Genomic DNA, 22555 nt, shown 5'->3' on the forward strand with positions numbered 1-22555 from the left:
TTTCTGGGTAAGATTCCAGTGATGGATATAATTTTGTTGGCTTTTGCCCATTTAAGTTATCCTAGAGTTCCTGAATCCATCTGTTATATGGCTTTCTAGGGCGAGGGGAAAATGTGGGATGGGAGTAAGAACATGGAAAGGCAAGATTTGGGCATTAGGAGAGAAGACTACTTCCTCCCCTTTGTAAAAGGCCAGAATAGGGTATGAACTATGATTCTGAACATGAAATAGAATGTCACTAGGAGAATAATTATCCTTTCATAACTCCATTCCTGTAGTTGCAGAAATTAAAATTATTTTCAAGCAAAAAAACCTGACATTACAGACAATGCGATACATATTAGAATGGTCAAAATCAAAAACAATGACACCACCCAATGCTGGTGACAATGTGGAGCTACGAGAACTTTCATTCATTGAAGGTAATGAAAAGTGGTTACAGCCATTTTAGAAGATAGTTTAGCAATTATGTTGTGATTTTTCAGGTCTGATCACAGGCAATTACAAAGATATGATAGTTAATTTTATGTATCAATTTGGCCTATAGGATGCCCAAATATTATGCAAAAGATTAGTTCTGGGTGTGTCTGTGAGTATGTATCTGGAAGAGATTAGTATCTGAGTCAGTAGACTGAGTGAAGAGATTTGCCCTTAAAAACAGTAGGCATCAGCCAATCCATTGGGGTCCCAAATGGAACAAAAAGGTGAAGAAAAGGTGAATTCTTTCTCTATTCTTGAGCTGGAATATCCATTTTCTCCTGCCCTTGGATATCAGAGCTCCTGATCCTCAAGCCTTTGGACTCCGAGATTTCCACCACAGGACCTCTAGTTCTCAGGCTTGCAGACTGAGACTGAATTACACCACTGGCTTTCTTGGTTCTACAGCTTGCAGATGACTGATGGTGAGACTTCCAGGCCTCCATGACTGAGGGAGCCAATTCCTATAATAAATGTCCTCATTATATCTGAATTTATATTCTATTGGTTCTTTTTCTCTGGAGAACTCTGACTAATACAAAAACTTCTACCTGATAGGTCACAGGGGGAAACGGTCCACCCCACACCAGACATGGTGCATAGCCAGGGCACTCTAGTCTCTGAAAGGATATGCAGTCAATGTCTTGGCCAACTTAGCCAGCATTATCTTTCACATGTTTATATTCCTAGCCCTGGTGCTTTCATTCCTAGGTTTCTTTATCTGAGCTCTAGGGCACAGGTCCTTTTCAGGTGCTTCTGCCAGGACCTCTTATGGGGGTCGGAAGAACTCTTGAAAACATTTTTCTTCATTTGACTTAGCACCCAGTTCTTTTCCATTTTGAGTCTTTCCACCTCAATCACCCAACCCTACCCCCAAACCACAGCCATCTCAGGGTCCTTAAACTACCAGAATCTTTTGTTCAGGGCTCCCTCAACAGTGAGATGACCCCACATATATGCTGATCTATCTGACCCTCAACCAATGTACCATTCCATGGGTGAAATGAAGCAGATGGAGTTGACATTTTCTCCAGTTTTTGACTCTCGCTTATATCACCACAGTGATTAAAGACTTAACTCTTCCATTTTTGACTTGTTTCTCTAATTGGATACTCTAACACCTAATAGCTCAGGTCTCTCTTCTGCCCAGCTCAACTGAGTTCCTGACATTTACCATCCTATCTGGCAATCAGCCTCCTTGAGATTTACCCAAATGAAATGAAAACTCGCGTCCACACAAAAACTTGCACACTGATATTTGTAGTGGCCTTATTCATAGTTGCCAAAACTTGGAAGAAACTAAGATATCCTTTAGTAGGTGAGTGGATAAACTGTGGTATAACCAGACAATGGAATATTATTCAGAGCTAAAAAGAAATTAGCTATCAAGCCATAAAAAGACAAAGAGAAAACTCAAATGGGTATTACTAAGTGAAAGAAGCTAATCTGAAAAGGCTATGTACTGTATGATCCCAACTATATGGTATTCTGGAAAAGGTAAAACTATGAAGACAATAAAAAAAAATCAGTGGTTGTCATGGATTACAGGGGCCAAAGAGATGAAGAGGCAGAGCACAGAGGATTTTTAGGGCAGGGAAACTATCAGATACTACTAGAATGATGAACAGATGTCACTATACATTTGTCCAAACCCACAGAAGGTATAACATCAAGAGTGAATAGTGTTGTAAACTAGGCACTTTAAGTGATAATGATGTGTCACTATAGGCTTGATTATAACAAATACACCACCGTGGTGAGGGATGCTGACAGTGGGGTAGGCTGTTGTGTATGTGGGGGTGGGAGTATCTGGGAATTCTGTATTTTCAGCTCAACTGTGCCGTGAACCGAAAATTTCTTTAAAAACTAAGGTCTAGTGGGGCACCTGGGTATCTCATTGGTTAAGCAGCTGACTCCTGATTTTGGCTCAGGTCATGATCTTGTGGTTTTTGAGTTCAAGCCCTACACTGGGCTCTGTGCTGACAACATGGAGCCTGCATGGGATTGATTCTCTCTCTCTCTCTCTCTCTCTCTCTCTCTCTCTCTCTCTCTCCCCCCCCCCCCTTCCTGATTGCACTGTCTCTATCTCTCCCCAAAAAAATAAACATTAAAGAAAAAGTCTATTGAAAAAAATCTAACTGTAAAAAAATGTGCTACTATTATGTATCAGCCTGTTAGTGAGATTTTAGAAAATTTTTAAACTAAAATATAAAGTAATATAAATGGTATTTGTAATTCAAAGGGTTATATTAATACTCATATCTGAGATGGTCATAAAGTGACTGGCAATATTTAATGTCTGAGTGGGAAGAGAGCTGGCAGTCAGGAAGTGCTTAAACACTCCTTTAAAAATAAGACCACTAATTTGTGTTTTGATAAAAACTCTGTGACACACTACTATGTAATTTAAGAGAGCCTTTGTTTCTTAGTCACCGAGGTTGGGTAAAGCTTTTCCAGAAAAGACAAATAAATTCAATTTGTAGTTGAAATAAACTGTATTTTGACATCAGTATAATACGGAACATGATCTTAACAAGAAAATAGAGAAACAGAAATTCTGGGGTAGGACAGATGGAAACACTGGCAGAGAAACAGGTAGCTGCTGAAGAGTTAGTAGAGATCTAAAATGAAATAAAAAGGCACAGTTTCAAACTACCAAGATGACACAATTGCCATGCCAGGCCAGACCAAGGAATGGCTAAAGACACCCTACAGAAAACCCAGGAAAATTACAGTGTTGTGACATGTTTACGTTGGTGAAAAAACAAGGTAGGAAGTGGGTAGAAGTACCAAGAAGGAAAGTTTTCCATTTACAAAGTATTCAGAGCGAAGGTAAATTAAAAGAGACAGTAACATTTAAGAGTTACTTTCTAGCTAGGAAAATCTACTGTTAAAAGAATTTGATTATAGTATTTTAGCTATTAATGCAATTTACAAGACAAATAAAAGGTATGGTATATTGTAAATGAGGGAAAATGTTTTTCTTTGGTGCTAATAAAAATTAAATCAATAAAAAACAAATGTAAAAATGTTTAGATACTTAAAAAGTAGACAATGCTTTCTTTACAAAAGCCATATTGAAAAGTGTATTTTAAAAAATCTATTTGAATTCATATTCTAAGAGTTTCTTCTGTCTTCTCAGCAATTACTGCATACATATCCATTCCACCAACCCATCCCAGGTCTCCAGGGTACCCTTCCATCTGAGATCACCCCATATACTGAGCACGTGAAAAGCTTCAGATGCTCTGAGGGTTAGGGAAGAACTGTAACACATGTGGTTCTGGTCCTGAAGAGCTAAAAATCTACTTTCGAAGATGGGACTAACATGCAAGAAAGAACAACATAAGATGGAGTATAATTAAATGCTATGCTGAATTGTATTGATTAAAATCTTATAGGAATGCAAAAGCGAGAGGTCAGTATGTGCTAGAATAATGGGGAAAGTTTGGGAAAAAGCTGTCTTGCCCTAGACCCGAAAACAGAAGCACCATTTAGGCAGATAGAGCCAGGGGAAGGAGGGAACCACACGAGTGACTTTATTTCAGTACAGAATAAGTCAGTAAAAACAATAGTGTGATGAGAGTATGGGTATTAATAAACTATTGCAGGAGTAATGGTTCATGATCAGATTTCCTTATCTCCTAACCTTTATTAATATACACAAACTTAATCCACATAATCCAGCAAAGAATTAAAAAAAACCACTTCTTATAACACATAAGAAAGTAAACGTGATGGTTTTATTAAAATGTTTGGGAATTATTCAGAAATGGATACCATGTATCTGTAGTAAAGCAATAGTTTCATTCAAAGAACAGCCATTTGACCCCATCATTTCAATGGTTAAATTTTAAAATCTATACAGATAATGTTCATACTGTTATTCTTCCAATATGAAATTTTATTTATACTTCATAAAATCAAAGTAGGGCTTGAGGAACGGAAAAGGTGATGTAAGAACCAGCCTGCACTAGCCCTATGGTCTTGATCTGGCTTCCTAACTTCTAAACGTGGAGGTTGGGCTGAATCTCTGAAGCCTCAAAAAAATGCAACGTTTGTCGGAAATCTATTAAGTGGTTGAATACTCTACTTGCCTGACAAACTACTTTTAAAGTGAATGAAAGCTTGGTTCAAGGCAATGAAAGAAGACTGTAAGAATACTTTTGTTAAAAACTAAGTATGAGATACTGACAGTAGCTCACTACTGGGGCAGAACAAGAATGAAGCAGGGCACTCGGATCCCATCCCAAGTTCTAAACTGCTTAACTGCGAAGGGCACTGGAATAGAGTGCTAGAGCCGCTGCACCCAAGGTAGACTGGACAGTTCAAAACCAGAGAAACTTATTGTCGAAGTCCTCTAGAGCACATAAGTCTGAAGTCAAGGTGTTGCTGGGGCCACGTTCCCCCTCAAACCTGCAGGGAAGAATCCTTCCTTGTGTCTTCTAGCTTCTAGTAGGCAGGGCTTGTTCCTTCATAGGCTCTGAGGGAACATCTGTCTTTGCCTTTCTCCTAGTTTGTGGTAACAGCTAAAAATCCTTGCTCCTTGGCTTGTAGATGCATCATTCCAATCTGTGCCTCTGTCTTCAAATGGCATTATTCTCCCAGTGTGTCTTTACATCAACTTTCCTCTTTGCATGCCTCTGGGCCCAAATTTTCTTTTTCTTTTTCTTCTTTTTAAATTTTTTTAATGCTTATTTATTTTTCACAGACAGAGAGAGAGAGAGCACAAGTGGGAGAGGGGCAGAGAGATAGGGACACACAGACTCTGAAGTAGGCTCCAGGTTCTAAGCTGTCAGCACAGAGCCCAACATGGGGCTTGAACCCATGAACCGTGAGATCATGTCCTGAGCTGAAGTCCAACGCTTAACCGCCTGAGCCACCCAGGTGCCCCTAAATTTGCTTTTTCTCATAAGGACACTAGTCATATTGCACTACAGGCCCACCCTCTTCCAATACGACCTCATCTTAACTAATTATATCTGCAACAAGCTATTTCCAAAAAGGTCATATTCTGAGGTACCAGAGGTTAGGACTTCAATATATCTTCAGGCCTCATTATCAGTGCTTGTAAAATCAGGATTTTAGACTAGATGCAGTGAATCTTAACCATTTTTTAGGTTATATATCCTTTTAAGAAGATGATGTAAATTATATGCCTCTGGCCCAGGGAAACGCACATGTTCACAATGTTTTGCACAGCATCAGGATGATCACAGGCCCTTTGAAGTCCTGCACTGAACCCCTAGGGAGCTGCCGTCACTGGCGGAAGGATCTTTTAGTTTCCCCAAGCGCACCATTCTTTGAGCTACAACTCTATCACCTACAGCTCCAAAAGAATGCGTGCAATGCCCATAGCCTCAGGTAGTGGAATTCATTTAGGATTTTTTGAATGAATGGGCTTGAAACTACTAGCTATAACTGAACATCATCACTCTGGATGCCCCGGGCAGTGCATCATGATTCAGAAGCCACTGAGATAGAATAAAAACTTGACACCAAAGTTCCACTTGGAACAAACTGTCCACCTTCCTCTTGTCCTTCACCGTGGCCTAAAATGTAAGCTCATTTATTAGTACTGCCTCCCACGCATACTGCCCAGTCTTGTTCTGTGTCCTCTTTCTGCTATTCCTTTCCCTCTTAATCTTTTTCTTCTGAGGAAAAACTCCTTTCCCTCTGGACCCAGCTCTCTACAACCTTCAGCAGTGAGGTGAGGGGTGCCATGGCTTCTGATATTACCATAAAACCTCCTTTCCCTCAAAAGTTCATGCCATACGTCTAAACCTTCATCATGCTCCTTCATCACTGCCATCTATGCACCATGATGGCAAGCAAATAGCAGGCGCTCAGTAAATTCTGATTGAATGGTTGATTCTTTGATAAATGACTGAATAAAAGCTGTTTTCTTGGTCATTCTTCTGCGTTTAGTTGAGGCTTTTAAAGTCTGGCCCGCTGTGCTCCCTTCTACATCTTTTCCTACCATGATTCTTGGTGAAGTGTCCATAGAGGACAAAACAAAAATCCCACCTCCTGTACAATATCTTGATCTCTCCAATGACTTACTTACCTTCCCTTTACCTAACTCCAACCATCCGGGTCACACCCATAACTGCTCAATATCCTCTGTTTGACCACACCTCTGATGCTTTGAAGTCTCATACACCCTACCTTGAATCCCTTCATACTCTGATTTCCCCACAGTCTTTTCCTGGCCATGCTTCCCTCCCTACACATTCCAAATCACTCTCTCAGAAATGCACTCAACACCCTCCACCCTTTTGCTTCCCTTCAGTTCTGCCTAATTCATTTGCATGTGGGCCTAGCTTGGAGCCTAGATCATTATCTGCTTCCTTTGTATGCCTGGACTGCAGTGTGTGGCTCCGAAAATCCTAACCTTGAGGCCTGGTTCTATTGCCCACCATTAGTCTCTGCAGGACAGGATCTTCAACAGCTAGACCAGCTTGTCCTAGTCCATGGTCAGCCATCTCTCTCACACTCCCCAGGCATTCCCCGAAGCTCCCTAATCCTACCATGCCTCACTCACAGCAGACAACCTTGCCTCCTCCTGTATCAGACATGCAATTCCTCCACTTCCCATCTTCTCCACCAATCAACTAGTTTACTTTTGGAACCTGCCTAGTGCCTTCATCCAGGACCTGTACCAACTTTTATTCCTGTTCCATAGGACTCCTAACACCGTTCCATTGCCTCTGAGCCCTTGTTTCTTCGATCATTTCACGCAAAAAATACTCATCAAGATTACTACATAACAGGCCCTGTTCTAGATGCTGGGATACGGTAGGGAAACCAAGACAGAAAAAATCCGGCCTCTTGCTGGGTGTTAGGGGAGTCGGTATGAAGAATAAACAATAAACAAAAACTTCAAGTAAACAGGATAATTTATCTTTTCATAGATCTCATCAATGGAACAGGGGGGGAAAACTAGTGTTGAACCTTGAGGGACCAACTTAAGACTGGTTGAGAAGTAAATCCTCAGTCGGTTCTCTCCAGCCTCCAGTGAGCTCTCGTCTTATTCTAAAGACAGCCATCCAACTTTCCTTGTCCCTCCACTAACCCCTACCTACATCTTTCTTCATCCCTGCTCTGCGGTCTTTAAAGATTACTCTACATGTGCTATCTCTACATACTTTCCTTTTTATTGATTTTTAAAGTTGAAACTGTAATCCATATAGAAAGCAATGGGAACAACAACAAAACTATAGAGAAAGCTCTTATACTTCTTACCTGTCTGGTCACTCTTCAACCCATCGCAATCCAGCCTCTGCTTTACCACTCCGCTAAACCATTCTGGCAAGGGTATCTGATGGTTGTCCCCCTACAGGGCCAAGTGAATGGACATTCCCCCTTTACCTTACCGTACTCAGCACTCTCAACCCCTATTACCTCCCCTGGCTCAGATAACACAGTTTTGTGAGGTTACAACACAAGCCCTTTGTTCTCTGATGCCTTAAACACTGACGTTAAATGCAGAGTTCTACCTTTGTCTATCTTCTCCTTCTATAAGCACCCACCTTAGGTAGGCTGACCATGTAATTCTTATGATCCTAACAGAGGGTCTTTGAGAGTGCAAGAGGGCAGTATTAGTAATTATTACTCTTCATTAGCAGGTGTAAACCAAGACTGTCCCATACAAATCGGGATATATGGTCACCCTGCTGAGGTCACATGCAATATTATGGTTTTAACTAACACATACCTATTAAACATTTGTAAAACTAAATCTGTAGCCTTGATACTGACATTGAGCTTTGTTTTCCAAATCTTCAGGTTATGATTTCTCACAGATCGCATAATCAGTAGGGCCAAAATTTAATCATTTCCATTCTTAAAACATGCTAATCCTCATTTCCTAGCCAAGTTACACATATTACCTAGTCACTCAACTCCCCAAACTGGGGACTATTTTGGACTTCCTATTCCTCCTCACCCATATTTAGTCACCAAGACATGCTGATTTAATTTTGAAGACTTCTCTAATCTTTCATTTTTCCCTGAACAACTGTCATAACCTTTTATCTGGATTTCCTTCTACTTTTGTCTCCTTTACGTCTGTTCTCCACAGTGCCGCCAGAGTGATCTAACAATGATACTTCTGCTCTGAACCCTTCCGGAGCTCCCTATTATTTACAGGATAAAGACTTTCATCACGATCCTATCCCTGTTCACTTCTTTGGTCTCATAACCTGTCAATCTCCATCTGCACACTAATACCAAATTACCTGCAAACACACACACACACACACACACACACACACACACACACACACACTCCCCCATTAAGCTGTTTTCTCACTTTTAAGCATTTGTTCATGCTGTCCCTTCCACCTGAAATTCAGATCCCCTTATTTAACTTGCTGACACTTACACCATTTTCTCTAGTCACTCACAGCTGACCCAGAGGGGAGTTCAGTACCTCTCCCTTAAACTTACATACTACCCATCCACACCTCAACCACAGCACTGGATATGTTAGTTTGAAATTAATTATGTCAGTCTTTCCTGCTAGTTGATAAACTTCTTGAGCATAAGGGCAATGACCCTAAAACTTAATAGTCATCCTATTTTTAGGAGATCTCATCCACTCTTATGGATTTAAACAAGCAAATTAAAATAAACTGGCCTAAATATTGAAAGGAATAAACAACTTCATTACTCCTGCATTTTTCCACATGTGCGCATATGTTTTATAACATCAGTGGATGGACTGAAAGTGTGTAAGGGCTTCAGCTGCCAAAAATTCACCTGTTTTATGAACTTGATTTCAAAAAGTAGATCTCAGCATAGGAGACAGAATGATTAAATTACAAAATATACAGTTGTGATACACCAAAGTTAAGAAAAGAGCAAATACTTAATTGTTTAAGACTACAGAAAATCAGAATGTATTTCAACAGTTGTTTGCATTGGAATATTTTGTGAAAATATCCCAAACCATTTTTTTCTAAAAGAGTAAAACTCATTCCTTTTTTTTTTTTAATTTACATTCAAAAATTCATACTGCTAACTAATTTGGATGTAAATTTTAAAAAATAAAAAATAAAAAAAAATTCATACTACTTTAAAATGAGAGAGTAGTATTGAATATCCTAAAATTTAGTATCCATCAACACTACCCAAACATCTTTCTCTACTTTCCAGATGTTACCTCTTATAATTTCCATGTTCTTCTACGATTAGCTCTGACTCAGAAAGAAGGAACTTTCCACTTTGTCTGTCAAAACCCAAACTATTTGACCTTCAAGGCACAGAAAAAACTCACAATTTTTAGATAAAATGTGGTGCTCCTGTCACTTATTCATTCAAGTAATTTGGGGGGAATTAAAAAAGTATAATCTAAAATTTTAAAGAATATTATTAGCGTTACCAGAGGCATAAGAAGAGCATCTGGCACAACTGGTATTCAGTGAGCAAATAAAGAGAGCCACAAAGCAATGGAACAGTCGAGATCGTGAATGACTCCAAACAGTTTATGTTCTGCTGACAAAGTCCTACTCTTATGATAGTTTTTTTGTTTATTTCCTATTTAATCATCACTCTGTGCAGTCTTTCCTAATTATACTTTGGCTTACAAATCTTGTTTTGTGAACAGTGATTATTTTTCTGAGAAGGGAAACAATTTGAGGTATTTCGAAATTTAAAACATGCTCTGGTATTTTCTTCAAGCTGAAGATTACAAGAGTACTCACAACAGACAGGCACTGGCTTTCCAGCTATGGCAAGCATCCCAAGGTAGATCTGATGAGATAGGAATACGTCTACCATTTGGCAATGTACTGAGAAATACATTTGGCCAAAATATAACTGAGAAGAAGTTAAAATATCTTTAAATGTAATATTTATTTTTTATTGGCAAGTTGTTGATACTACAAAAATAGCTCCAATCGCCTGATAAATATCTTTGAATACTCCCTACCTGTCAGAAGGTGGAGCTCTAAACATATCTGAAATATTGGCTTTTCATATGTGCTTTTCACAAATGTGTGTAATGAGGAGATTAAAGCAGGAGTAAAGTCTTTGGAAAAATAGTTCTGAAGAATATTCCAATTCCCTCAGGATAAAATCACCCACATCTCCCAATATGTACATAGTTAACTAACAAAAAAGATATTTAGTATGCTCCTTTGAAACTTCAATATATTACCTACTATAAAAAGGTAGGTATGGTAATTCAGAATAAAAGATAAAATATATTTAAAAGATAAAACAATTTAAAAACTCAGGACCACCTACTTGAATGTAGGCAAGGTCATTAACACTTACAAGCATCTCGGATGTAGAGTAACATGGCTATGAAGATGTAATCAACTAAACTCAGGCTGAGGCCATCTGCAAACAAGGCATCCCAGACCACCAGAAGATCCTGCAGGGGGAACTCTCGTCCAAACAGTAGCCGGACCCACCGTCTGCAGAGAAACAAAACCAAAATTCAGAAAATAGTACTTTTGAGAGTAATATAAGGAAGAGTCATTTTCTACTATAACTGTGAAAAAAATTATAATTTTTTTAACTGATCACACTGAGCAAATATTACATACTGAAAGTATAATACAGTGAAATCCAAGTTTCAAGCTTTCAGATCAATTTTGTAATTTTATAACTGGGCCACAATCATTAAAGTTTATTCCTATATGTATCAAACACTAGCAGAATATTTGAAAAGGGTAGAGATCTTTCTTATTTTTGTTTTTTTTTTTTTTTTAATTTTTTTTTTTTCAACGTTTTTTATTTATTTTTGGGACAGAGAGAGACAGAGCATGAACGGGAGAGGGGCAGAGAGAGAGGGAGACACAGAATCGGAAACAGGCTCCAGGCTCCGAGCCATCAGCCCAGAGCCTGACGCGGGGCTTGAACTCACAGACCGCGAGATGGCGACCTGGCTGAAGTCGGACGCTTAACCGACTGCGCCACCCAGGCGCCCCGAAATCTTTCATATTTAACAGAAATCCCAAAGTCAAAATGCAAAAAGGACAATGAATGCACACTGGTCTGACAGTCACATCATATGTAAGGTTAGGATTAAAAAATAGAATTTTCCAAAATTTTATGAAAACTACTGATTTTGTTATTGTTGTTGTTGTTATTGTTGATAACTGGAATTTTGCAAATGATTGTACGTACAACAAATTAACTATAGCTAAACAGAAAACTGCATTCTCACATTTCACTCTTTAAAATATTCATTTTAAAATTAAATGTGGGAAAAACAGGTATCTTTATTTTGGTCAAGCATAGATAGTTATTTCAAGCAAAACAAATAGTGATACTTTATTTTTAACTTTAGAATAGATATACCTCATCAGTGAGGTTATCTTTTTAGGGATGTTCTAAAATACATGGCCAGGAAAATGGGACATCTGTGCTATAAGTAGACATAATCAGCTTATAAGAATACTCAACAAGGTCTGTATATAATTATATGTCATAAACAGTTATACTTTAAACTTTCAATAAATGCCTGTAAGCTATTCATAAGTAATTCTTACAAGAAAATTAAAATAATTCACTTTGATATGCTTTTATCCATTTACCTCTAATTTTATATAACATGGCTACACTTTCCTTACACAAGACTTTCTCCGGGAATTTCAGCTAGAATTCTATGTGGTTCTGGCACATAACAAAGAAACAAAAATTCCAAATTTCGAGTATTCCAAATAGTACAGAACAGAGGAAATTCTTTAAAAAATAGTTAAAAGAGATCACCTCTTTGCAAAATTAGAAACCAAATATAACCATCTGTGGGGTTAAAGTGAGTCCTCCCCGCCAAAAAATTCAAATACTTTCTTCAGGGAGTATTATATTTAAGCATGAGTCAAAGCTGTGACAATATAGTGTATAATCACACATATGTATCACAGTTATTAGGAACCACATGATCAAATACTTAAGTTTCATTCATATTATCAAATTAATCAACAGATTAAATTGTATTTTCAGTTACATCTTAAATTATGATACTCAATTTTTCAGGAAAAAGATTTAAAGCCTGAGTAACATTTATCTTTTTAAAAGCGTAACAGTATCATTTACAATTTTTACCTATCTTTCAATTCTCACTCCACTGCTAATATGAGGTGTCTAAATATATATATATATATATACATATTTTTTTTTTGGTCTAATATTATTTGTAGTTATGTGGCTTCAGGAAAAATATTACTTCTCTACACACTTCTAACTCTTTCAAATTACAAATGCCAATATTTACTATTTTAAGAAGTACAAAAATATCTGTAAATTAAATAGGTTGCTCTTCTTGAAATGACAAAGAACCAACGAGTCTCACAAGGAGGATCAGGGGAACCAGAGAATGAGCAAATCAAAAAGCACCTGGATTCAACCATTTTAGCGACCTGTTTAAAAACAGGATCTTTAAACTGATAATTATATATGTATTATTAAATGAGTAAAACAGTTGGACTGTGGTCATTTACAGTTATTCAGCTGATACAACTGGAAGAAAAATTAATGAAAAAACTGGATCTAAAGTGTAACATGTTGACTGTAGTTGATAACATTGTATTGTATAATCAAAATTTGCCAAGAGAACTAACATATCCTCACCAAAAATAAATGAATGAATGAATCAATATAATATGTGAGATGATGGATGTGTTTACAAGATGGGAAAAACCCTTTCACAATGTACACATACATCAAATCGTTACAATGTACACTTTAAATATCATAATTTTATCTGCCAATTATACTTCAATAAAGCTGAAAAATAAAAATAAATAAGAATTATCCTAGTTTGATGGATAGGCAAATTTTGGCATTTTTGAAATATAAAATTCTGACATTTAACTGATCCTTCCTGGTTCAAATCTGGATGCCAGTATAAAATTCAAGAATCACACCTATATGATGGCATTAGCTACACTTGAGGTAAGCATAAGCATAATGTATAAACTTGTCCAATCACAATGTTGTAAAGAATTACACCTATAAAATGGTACTATGCCTTGAACTTGCTTCTTTCATTCATGGAGGTTATTTTAATACTTTCCTTATTTGAGTAAGCCTATTTAATAACTATGGCTGGTATTTCCTGGAAGACATTACTTTTCGTTAGCCTTCTTATGTGTAGAGGAAAAATGTTCTGTGTGTTTTTCCTGCTATCTCCTATTAAAAGCAAAATGACTGTTGAAAAAAGCTGACATCATCCATCATGCTATAACAGACATCATTTAGCAAAAAAAAGAAAAAAAAAACTGAGGAAAGTTAATAGATACCACGGAGAATACAATACTATCTCTTTGCCCCTTGCTTAAAGCTCAGTCCTCTCATTTTCTTATGGACAGTTGCATTGTTAGTTTCATCACAGATGGTGCTTCAAGAGTCAAAGGAAAAAAAAAAAATTAGCCTCTCTTTTTAAAGAAATAAGATATACATTCCTATTATTTCCATAACAAAATGCCCAAACTTCTCACGCAACTTTCCTGCTGAATAGGGTTATGTTAGCTTAGCTTCGGCGAGGACACCCCACTCATGCCTACATGCAACCATCTCGGCTGTGGCACTGTCAGGAGGGACAGCTGTAAATATCTCACAATCTACATTGAATAAAACATATCATCAAAACTGCATAGAACGTAGGTCTTCAGTACTTTTAGATTCAATGTGTAATCTGTGATGTGCTGCTTTATAAATGTTTCACAGTGCTTTATTTTTGAAGTTTCACCTTGCCAAGTACACTGCTAAATAATTCCAGGGCAAGGACCAAAACGTGCATGCGTGCGCGCATGCGTGCATGTGTGTGTGTGTGTGTGTGTGTGTGTGTGTGTGTGTGTGAAAGGGACAGAGACAGAGACAGAGAGAGACTTTGCTAAGTGCTCTAAGTGTTTACCAAGGTCTTGGTAAACTCACTGCAAAGCCACCTGTCATGCTACCGAGAGGCAAAGGTGTAGCTAAATTGAAAGTACAGGCAGTGATCTTGTTAGTGGCGGCATAAAAATAATTCAGGAAGTGGAAAAAAAAAACAGAAACACATAAGGAAAAGAATTTATTATTAGATGCCTGGCATGTTTCTTTTATATAAGACTGCTAGTAAGTTGTATATGCAAGGATATAAAATTAAAGCAAACCCAGTTTCCTCTATTTTATATGCGATTATAGGAAAATTAAAGCCAAATTCTCAAAATATTTAAGTAGTACTGTATGACTAATGGAATGCTTTGGGACCAACAATGACCTTATCAATAATTTAATCATTTTAATCCCTACTGGATTTAGTTCATACATATATTCACCACATACAAAATTTCCTGTGCTATTTTGGGCTTTCTTCATTGAGCTTAAAAGCCAAGGAAAAATTACGTTCTTTATGGAATGAGTTACCAACAGAAATTATTTCAGTAAGCTTTTGTATTCTTAGAAAGGAAAACTTACTCGAAGAAATGAGGTCTTATAAAGAAGTCACTCCTAAAATTAACATGCTTTTATTGCAGTTAAAAATATTTAGCGTGAGTTTAATTTACACTTAAGGGTAGCATTAAGGCTTTCTTTTCCCCTTAAAGATAGCTTCAGTTTAATTGCTTGATACTATTAATCTTGCTTTAGGTATGTTACACCTGCAGATTGCAATGCTCATAATCGTACACATTTTATCACTTCTGATAATACAATAATTCACATTTTACCAGACCGACTTAGAATTAAAATCTACAAAAACAAAAAAGACCATATGAGGTATTAAATTTAATAATAAACCACCCAAAGACAGGACAGTTGCTATGCCTGCTCTTATAACACGATTCTCATTTAAAATTTCTGTGTAATTAAGCTGCTATCCCCAGGGGATCAGTAACTCCTGATGGTATTATTGCTTGGTGAATGACCCATGGAAACACCAAGAGAAATCCATTTTTTTAGCAGTTTATGAAAATGACCAATTTGAGGTTTAACTAAACATAGCCTTCATCCAACATGGCTGAGGTAGGTTATACGTGCAGAAAGAAACACATATCTATCTTCCTTTCCTTTTCTTTTTCCTTTAATGACCCTTTAGTAAGATATAGGTATAGCCAGCTTAGAAGAACAAGTAAAATTAAAAAAAGGTATATTTGACTTAATTTAACAAACATCATAAAGGCATCTCAAGCAACCTGTGATCACCAAATGATAGCACTGGGTAACCATACTGGAACACAAAAAACAAAGTCAGATTTTTGTTTAATGATATTAATTTTGCTTTTTTGCTTTCTGTTCACCTGTACTTTTCAAAGTAATTAATTAATTTTTAAATAACCCATGTCTGGTAGAGGATAAACCCAGAATCCAAATTCTGTATTAGTATCAGAGAAAAACAACAGCAAACCAAGTACTCCTATCTGTGGTTGGCAGCTCCTTGAAGAAGTTGAGGCTCTTCTTATTTGGGTTCCTTTGTACTCAGTTCTTTTAAAATTAATTTACCCTGAGTTTTCCTTTACATCAACTCTGTGAAAATAGTCTTCAAATCAGAACCAAATATTACAGTTATTATAATTAGGGTCACAAGGCATTCTCATCTTTAATTCTAACTTCTTTGAAGAGCGACAAAAGATGGAAACCAAAATAAAGCATTTTTTCCCAATTTCACATTCTTCTAATAGTGCTGCAGAATACATCACTGGAAGCTGCTTAGCCTGTTTATTAATTTTTTTTTCTTTATCTAGTACTATTTCAACTCAGTCCTCTTAAAAATGTTTGGGATCTGCATGTGTCACAGAAAGATTTGAATACTTCAAGCCCATTAAACTCTGCTTCAAAAGTAAAAGGAACAGAAACTTTGAGTTAGTTATTATCTTTAAACAACTCAAATGTGCTTTCTATGGGCTCCTTGTAATCCATGGGTTGAACCCAGACTGAATTTGGCTTTCTGGGAAAACATGTTAAACTTAATTTAACCCCCACAGGATATGTATGCAAACTGTTAAAAGTACATTTTTAACTTTGGGGAAATCCTCTATTCTTTTCAGAGGGCAGTACATAGCCCTTTATTAAGGAAGGTTTCTTATTCCCAGAATAAGTTCCTAATAATTACCACCCATTCCTACTATAATTTATTCTCTTTGGCAAATGTTTGAAGCCATTTTGTCAGAACAACTGTAATACACCCTTTGCAAAAATAGTCTGAATAGAAAATAGAGCTGTGTATCTATGTTTTTCAGAGGTATAAGATGCTCACGAGAATGCTGAGCACAGAAGATGACTATCTTATGTTTAGAGGTTATAAAATCTTTGAGTATTTTCTCTCTCTCTCTCTCTCTCTCTCTCTCTCTCTCACACACACACACACACACACACACACACACACACACACACACACTCATATACCCCTTTAAAATTTTTTTTTAAGTAGGCTCCATTCCCAATGTGGGGCTCAAACTCACGGCCTTGAGACCAAGAGCCACACATGCTCCGCCAACTGAGCCAGCCAGGCACCCCCACACCCCCCTCTTTTTTTTTTAATGTATACGTGCTATTTGGTTTACAAGTATGGTATTTCAAGGACTGAGTAATTTTAGGATGTGTGATTTACCAGCAATTCAAATAAAGCTAGTAAAAGATGGTATTACTTCAATAGACATTTAGTTGTATGAACAGGATGTGCTCTCTTTGAGAATTCTATTGTATATTCCAACCAGTATAGAGTTAGAATTTTAGCTCTACCTTGAGAAGACTATGGGGGTAAAAGTTGCTGAGAACTTTTTTTTTTTTTACCCTATCACTTACTTGGGCTCCACTACAAGTGAGTACTACTGGGCATCTGCTTGAGAAAATCACTTGGAAGCCACTACTGCCTTATAAGAACAACATGAAGTATTAATGTACATTTGGTGGTCATGTCGGGAAAATTAATTTTAGGCTCTGTGAATACTAGTCTTTATTCATACTAGAGACTATTTTTACTTCTAGAAAGTTTGTAAATAGCCTTCGTTGTGTCATTTTACCTCAGGAAAGGAAGTTATGACCAAATCAGTCTTCTAAAAGAGCATACAGACAATTGCTAAAAATAATTGCTCCTATCCTCCCTAATCTGAAACTCATTAAAAAAAAAAACAAACTTGTGTTACTTTTTTTTTTTAATTGTCACAGACCATTTCAAATACCAATAGGATCTTAACCTCACTGAGTAACACTTTTCAATTTCCTCTGCATAAATCTTCTAATATATTTACACACATTGTTGGAAGAACTGACATGAGGCAAAGCACCAAGCGGAAAAATATCAGGATCTATGCAATTCAGGAAACAGGTAAGACCACAAGTCTGTTAGCTGGTAATATGTCATCAAGAAAGTCTGACTGAATTCATTCCAAAAAGGTAGCAGTGGTGCCGGATTCCTTTTGACCTCTTCTCACTTACCTATTGCTCTAAACACCCTCTGGATTGGTTTTACTGGCTCTGTCCTCCTTCTCTTCTTCCTGATCCCACAAGTCACCCTAACCCTGCCTGGCTGCTCAGAAGCTAGGACAGGTACTTCACTCAGGGCGGATGTTTGGAAGTTCCATTATCTACTGGTGTCACTGCTTCCCAATTACGTTTTCCAGAGGTGAGGTGCTGCTAAGCAAATTCGAGCTGAAGGGTTAGTTACTGGTAGTTTGGTTTGGCTTCTCTCCCTTCTCCAGCAGATCACAAGCTCCTTGGGGACATTCGGTATTGGACATAAAGTAGGGTATTAACAAAGTTTATTAAATTAATATGAATTCTCCTCCCCAGTCAGCTCTTCTTAGCCAGGGGTCTTCTTGATCTTGACCCTACATCCTTGTTCTCTCACAGGTTTCCTAGCTGCTAAGTAGACATTTCCCTAAGTTTTGTTTTGTTTTGTTTTTTAATCTCTGTAGGGATCCCTGGATATACACATTAAATAGTAAGTGATCACACCTATGTAAGAATTGATCAAGACCTCCTAAGACTTCCTGGACTTCCCCCTACATTTCCTGAGCTCTGATTCCCTGCTTGCTCATACCTCAGATGCTTCTGAGCTGGAACCTATAGTCTACGAAAACCTTGGTACTCTGAGTATGATCGTAGGACCAGGATCATCTCCTGGGAGCTTGTCAGAAATGCAGACTCCTAGGCCCCTAATATAATCTTATTGAAATCAGAATCTTCACTTTAATTTTTTTTAATGTTTATTTATTTTTGAGAAGAGAGAGACAGAGCATGAGTGGGGGAGGAGAGAGAAAGAGGGAGACACAGAATCTGAAACAGGCTCCAGGCTCTGAGCTGTCAGCACAGAGCCCGACGTGGGGCTCGAACTCACGGACAATGAGATCATGACCTGAGCCAAAGTCGGATGCTTAACCAACTGAGCCACCCAGGTGCCCCAGAATCTTCATTTTAATAAGATCTCCAGGGGATCAGTGTGTATATTAAAGTTTGAGAGCAGCGGTCTAGGTGACAAATTCCTGTTTCCTGTCCATTTTAAGGTGCCAGCTATCAGGCTCCTGAAATCTACCATGCATTCATATAAATTGTTATCCCAGGAGAAGAAAAGTCTTAAACTATTGAATGACTCTTCTAATTAGAGTAGTAGTCTCACACTTTAGCATGTATCAGACTAGCCTGGAGGGCTTATTAAAACACACATTGCTAAAACTCAAACTCAAACTTTTCATTCTGATTCTGAGATTCAGGTGGGGCCTGATAATTGGATCTTCAACTTGTTCCCTAAAGTAGCTGATGCTACTGATCTGGGTGCCACAGTAAGAGAATTAGGACAGGCAATTCTGGTTTCTCTCTGCATCTCCTTAGCTCAGTTCTGGACGTGGGTCTTCAAATCAGTTTACTCATGTGTTCAGTCACTGGATCAACAACCACTAAACATCTACTGTCTGGGACCGAAAGCACCCAGAGCCAAACACCTCTTAATATTCTATCTCTGTTAACATCTATATTCCCCCATAACCCCCCCCCACACACACACACACAAAACACTATGAAAACATTAGCCAATAAAAAGGAGAGACATAGACATAGGAGACAGGGAAGCCTCCCAAAGGTTGGGAGAAGCTAAGCTGCTTTGATTTTTTTTTTTTTTTTTTTTAACTCTCAGTGTATTATAAGATGAAGAAATGCCAAAACAAGGCTACAAAAATTGTGACATTTTAAATGCTAACATTTACAAGTCAATGTTTTTTAAACATAAATTTACTATGATAGATAGATATAATCTCATTTGAAGCCAGAGTAAGCACTCTAAATTTGAGGCCCTCTGTGCTTAGTCCTGAGCTAATGGCTTTCCTGGGCCTCTTGTGATTGGTTCTAATGAGGTAAGAGAGTTGGGACATGACAGGACATGGCTGATTAGCTAAGTGCAAAGAGACAGAGCCCAGGAGGGAAGTGGCCCAATCCTGGGTGTGGGTCCTCAAATCAGAGAATCCCAATGCCATCAGGACCCAAAAGGTCATTCTCTCATTTCCCACGCAGAAGCCGTACAATACTGGGAGCGTGGCTGAATGGTCATCTCTTTGGTGTTTATTCTGCTTCACCTGTGAGCTGTTCTCATTCTAAGGTTCTGTACAATTAACTTGCTCAGACAGATCTGTCCTTAGAAAAAAACATGCATTTAAAATACAAAATAAAATGAAAACGCAATGGTCCAAAATCTTTGGGAGATGGCAAAAGCAGTTCTAAGAAGGAAGTTTATAGTGATTCAGGTCTACCTCAAGAAATTAAAAAACAAAAAACAAAAAACAAAAAACAAAAACAAAACAAAACAAAAACCTCAAATAAACAACTTAACCTTACACCTAAAAGAGCTAGAAAACAAAACAAAACAAAGACCAAAGCTGGTAGAAGGAAGGAAACAACAAAGATCAGAGTGGAAATACATGAAATAGAGACTAAAAAACAATAGAAAAGATCAAAAAAACCAAAAGCTGGTGCTTTGAAAAGATAAAATTGATAAACCTTTAGCCAGACTCATCAATAAAAAGAGAGACACAAATAAATAAAATCAGACATGAAGGAGAAGAAATAACTGACACTACAGAAATATAAAGAACTGTAAAAGAACATTATGAAAAATTATATGCCAACAAACTGGATACCCTAGAAGAAATGGATAAACTTCTAGAAATGTACAATCTTCTAAACCTGAATGAGTTGATAATAAAAAAGCTCCCAACAAACAAAAGTCCCAGACCAGATGGCTTCACAGCTAAATTCTACCAAACATTTGAAGGAGAGCTAATATCTATTCTTCTTAAACTATTCCAAAAAACTGAAGGGTAAAGAATGCTTCCAAGCTCATTTTACAAGGCAAGAATTACCCTGATACCAAAATCAGACAAAGACACTAAAAACAAAACAAACAAACAACAGCAACAACAACAACAAAACTTCAGGCCAATATTTGATGAACATGGATACAAAAATCCTCAACAAAATACAAACAAAATAAATTCAGCAATACATTACAAGCATCACTCACCACAATCAAATGGGATTTATTCCATGGATGCAAGGGTGGTTTAATAATCCAATCAATGTGATATATGACATTAACAACAGGAAGAATGAAAAGAATTTATAAAGGGGAGAGGATAGTCTTTTCAATAAATGGTGTTGGGAAAACTGGAGAGCTACATGCGAAAGAATGAAACTGAACCACTTTCTTATACTATAGACAAAAGTAAACCCCAAATGGATTAAGAACCTAAATATGAGACCTGAAACCACTAAATTCCAAAAAGGAAACATAAACAGTAATCTCTTGGACATCAGCCATAGCAACATATTCCTGGATATGTCTCTTCAGGCAAAGGAAACAAAAGCAAAAATAAACTATTAGGACTACATCAAAGTAAAAAGTGTTTGCACAGCAAAGGAAACCATCAACAAAATAAAAAAGCAAACTACTGAATGGCAGTAGATATTTGCAAATGATGTATCCCATAAGAGCTTAATATCCAGAATACATAAAGAACTCATAAAACTCAACACCACAAAACCAAATCATCCAATTTAAAAACGGCAGAGGACCTGAACAGACATTTTTCCAAAGAAGACATACGTACAGCCAACAGACGTGAGAAGATGCTTAACATCACTAATCAGAAAAATGAAAATCAAAAATCAAAACCACAAAGAGCTGCCACCTCACACCTATCAGAATGGCTAATATCAAAAAGACAAGAAATAACAAAGGCTGGTTAGGATATGGAGAAAAGGAAGCCTGCTTATACTGTTGGTGGGAATGTAAATTGGTGCACTGGCTGTGGAAAACAGTATGGAGGTTTCTCAAAAACTAAAAAACAGAAATACCACATGATCTAGTAATTCTACAACGGAGTGGAATTATAACCCAATGAAAATAAAACAGAAAATAAAACACTAATTCTGAAAGATATATAGGTACCCCTATGTTTATTGCAGAATTATCTATAATAGCCAAGATATGGAAGCAGCAAAAGTGCCCACCAACAGATGAATGGATAAAGATGTGATATATCATACATATATCTGTAGATACATACACACACACAATGGAATATTATTCAGTCATAAAAAGCATGAGATCTTGCCTTTTGTGATAACACGAATGGACCTAGAGGATGTTATGCTAAGTGAAGTAAGTCACACAGAAAAAGATGAACACTGTATGTGGAATTTAACAAATAAAACCAACAAAAAGACTCTTAAATATAAAGAATAAACTGGTGGCTGATAGAGGGGAAGGTGGTGTAGGGATTGGCAAAATAGATAAGAGGGGTTTAAGAGGTAACTTCCAGTTAGAAAATAAGCCACAGAGATTTAAAGTGTAGCATAGGGAATATTCAATAATATTGTAATAACATTGTATGGTGCCAGATGGGTGACTACCCTTACCGTGGGGAGCACATGAGTAATGTATAGAATGGTGGAATTGGTATGTTGTATATACGAAACTAATATAACATTGTATATCCAACATACTTCAATAAAAATGAATGAGTGAATGAATAAATAAATAAATGTATGTTATCTCTGGAAAGATAAAGAGCTAAACTCTAGGAGATGTTCACCCAATGGCATTACCACCAGCTCCATGACATCCTGGTGGAAGACAGCTTTCAGTATAAGGGAG

The 22555-nt window shown here is 37.3% G+C and overlaps 1 protein-coding gene across 11 annotated transcripts in view; it reads right to left on the minus strand.

Annotated features, from left to right (window-relative positions):
* TBC1D5 (TBC1 domain family member 5) overlaps window positions 1-22555 on the minus strand; it is a 533248-nt gene that overhangs the window by 128707 nt on the left and 381986 nt on the right. For all 11 annotated transcript variants that reach the window (XM_019435515.2, XM_019435530.2, XM_019435508.2 and 8 more), the window contains one exon: window positions 10759-10901. In XM_019435515.2, coding sequence (XP_019291060.2) covers window positions 10759-10901 — 143 coding nt within the window. The remainder of the gene's footprint in view (window positions 1-10758; window positions 10902-22555) is intronic.

This window comes from Panthera pardus, unplaced genomic scaffold (assembly GCF_024362965.1).
Source record: "Panthera pardus isolate Hobbes unplaced genomic scaffold, ASM2436296v1 HiC_scaffold_16, whole genome shotgun sequence".
Lineage (NCBI taxonomy): Eukaryota > Metazoa > Chordata > Mammalia > Carnivora > Felidae > Panthera > Panthera pardus.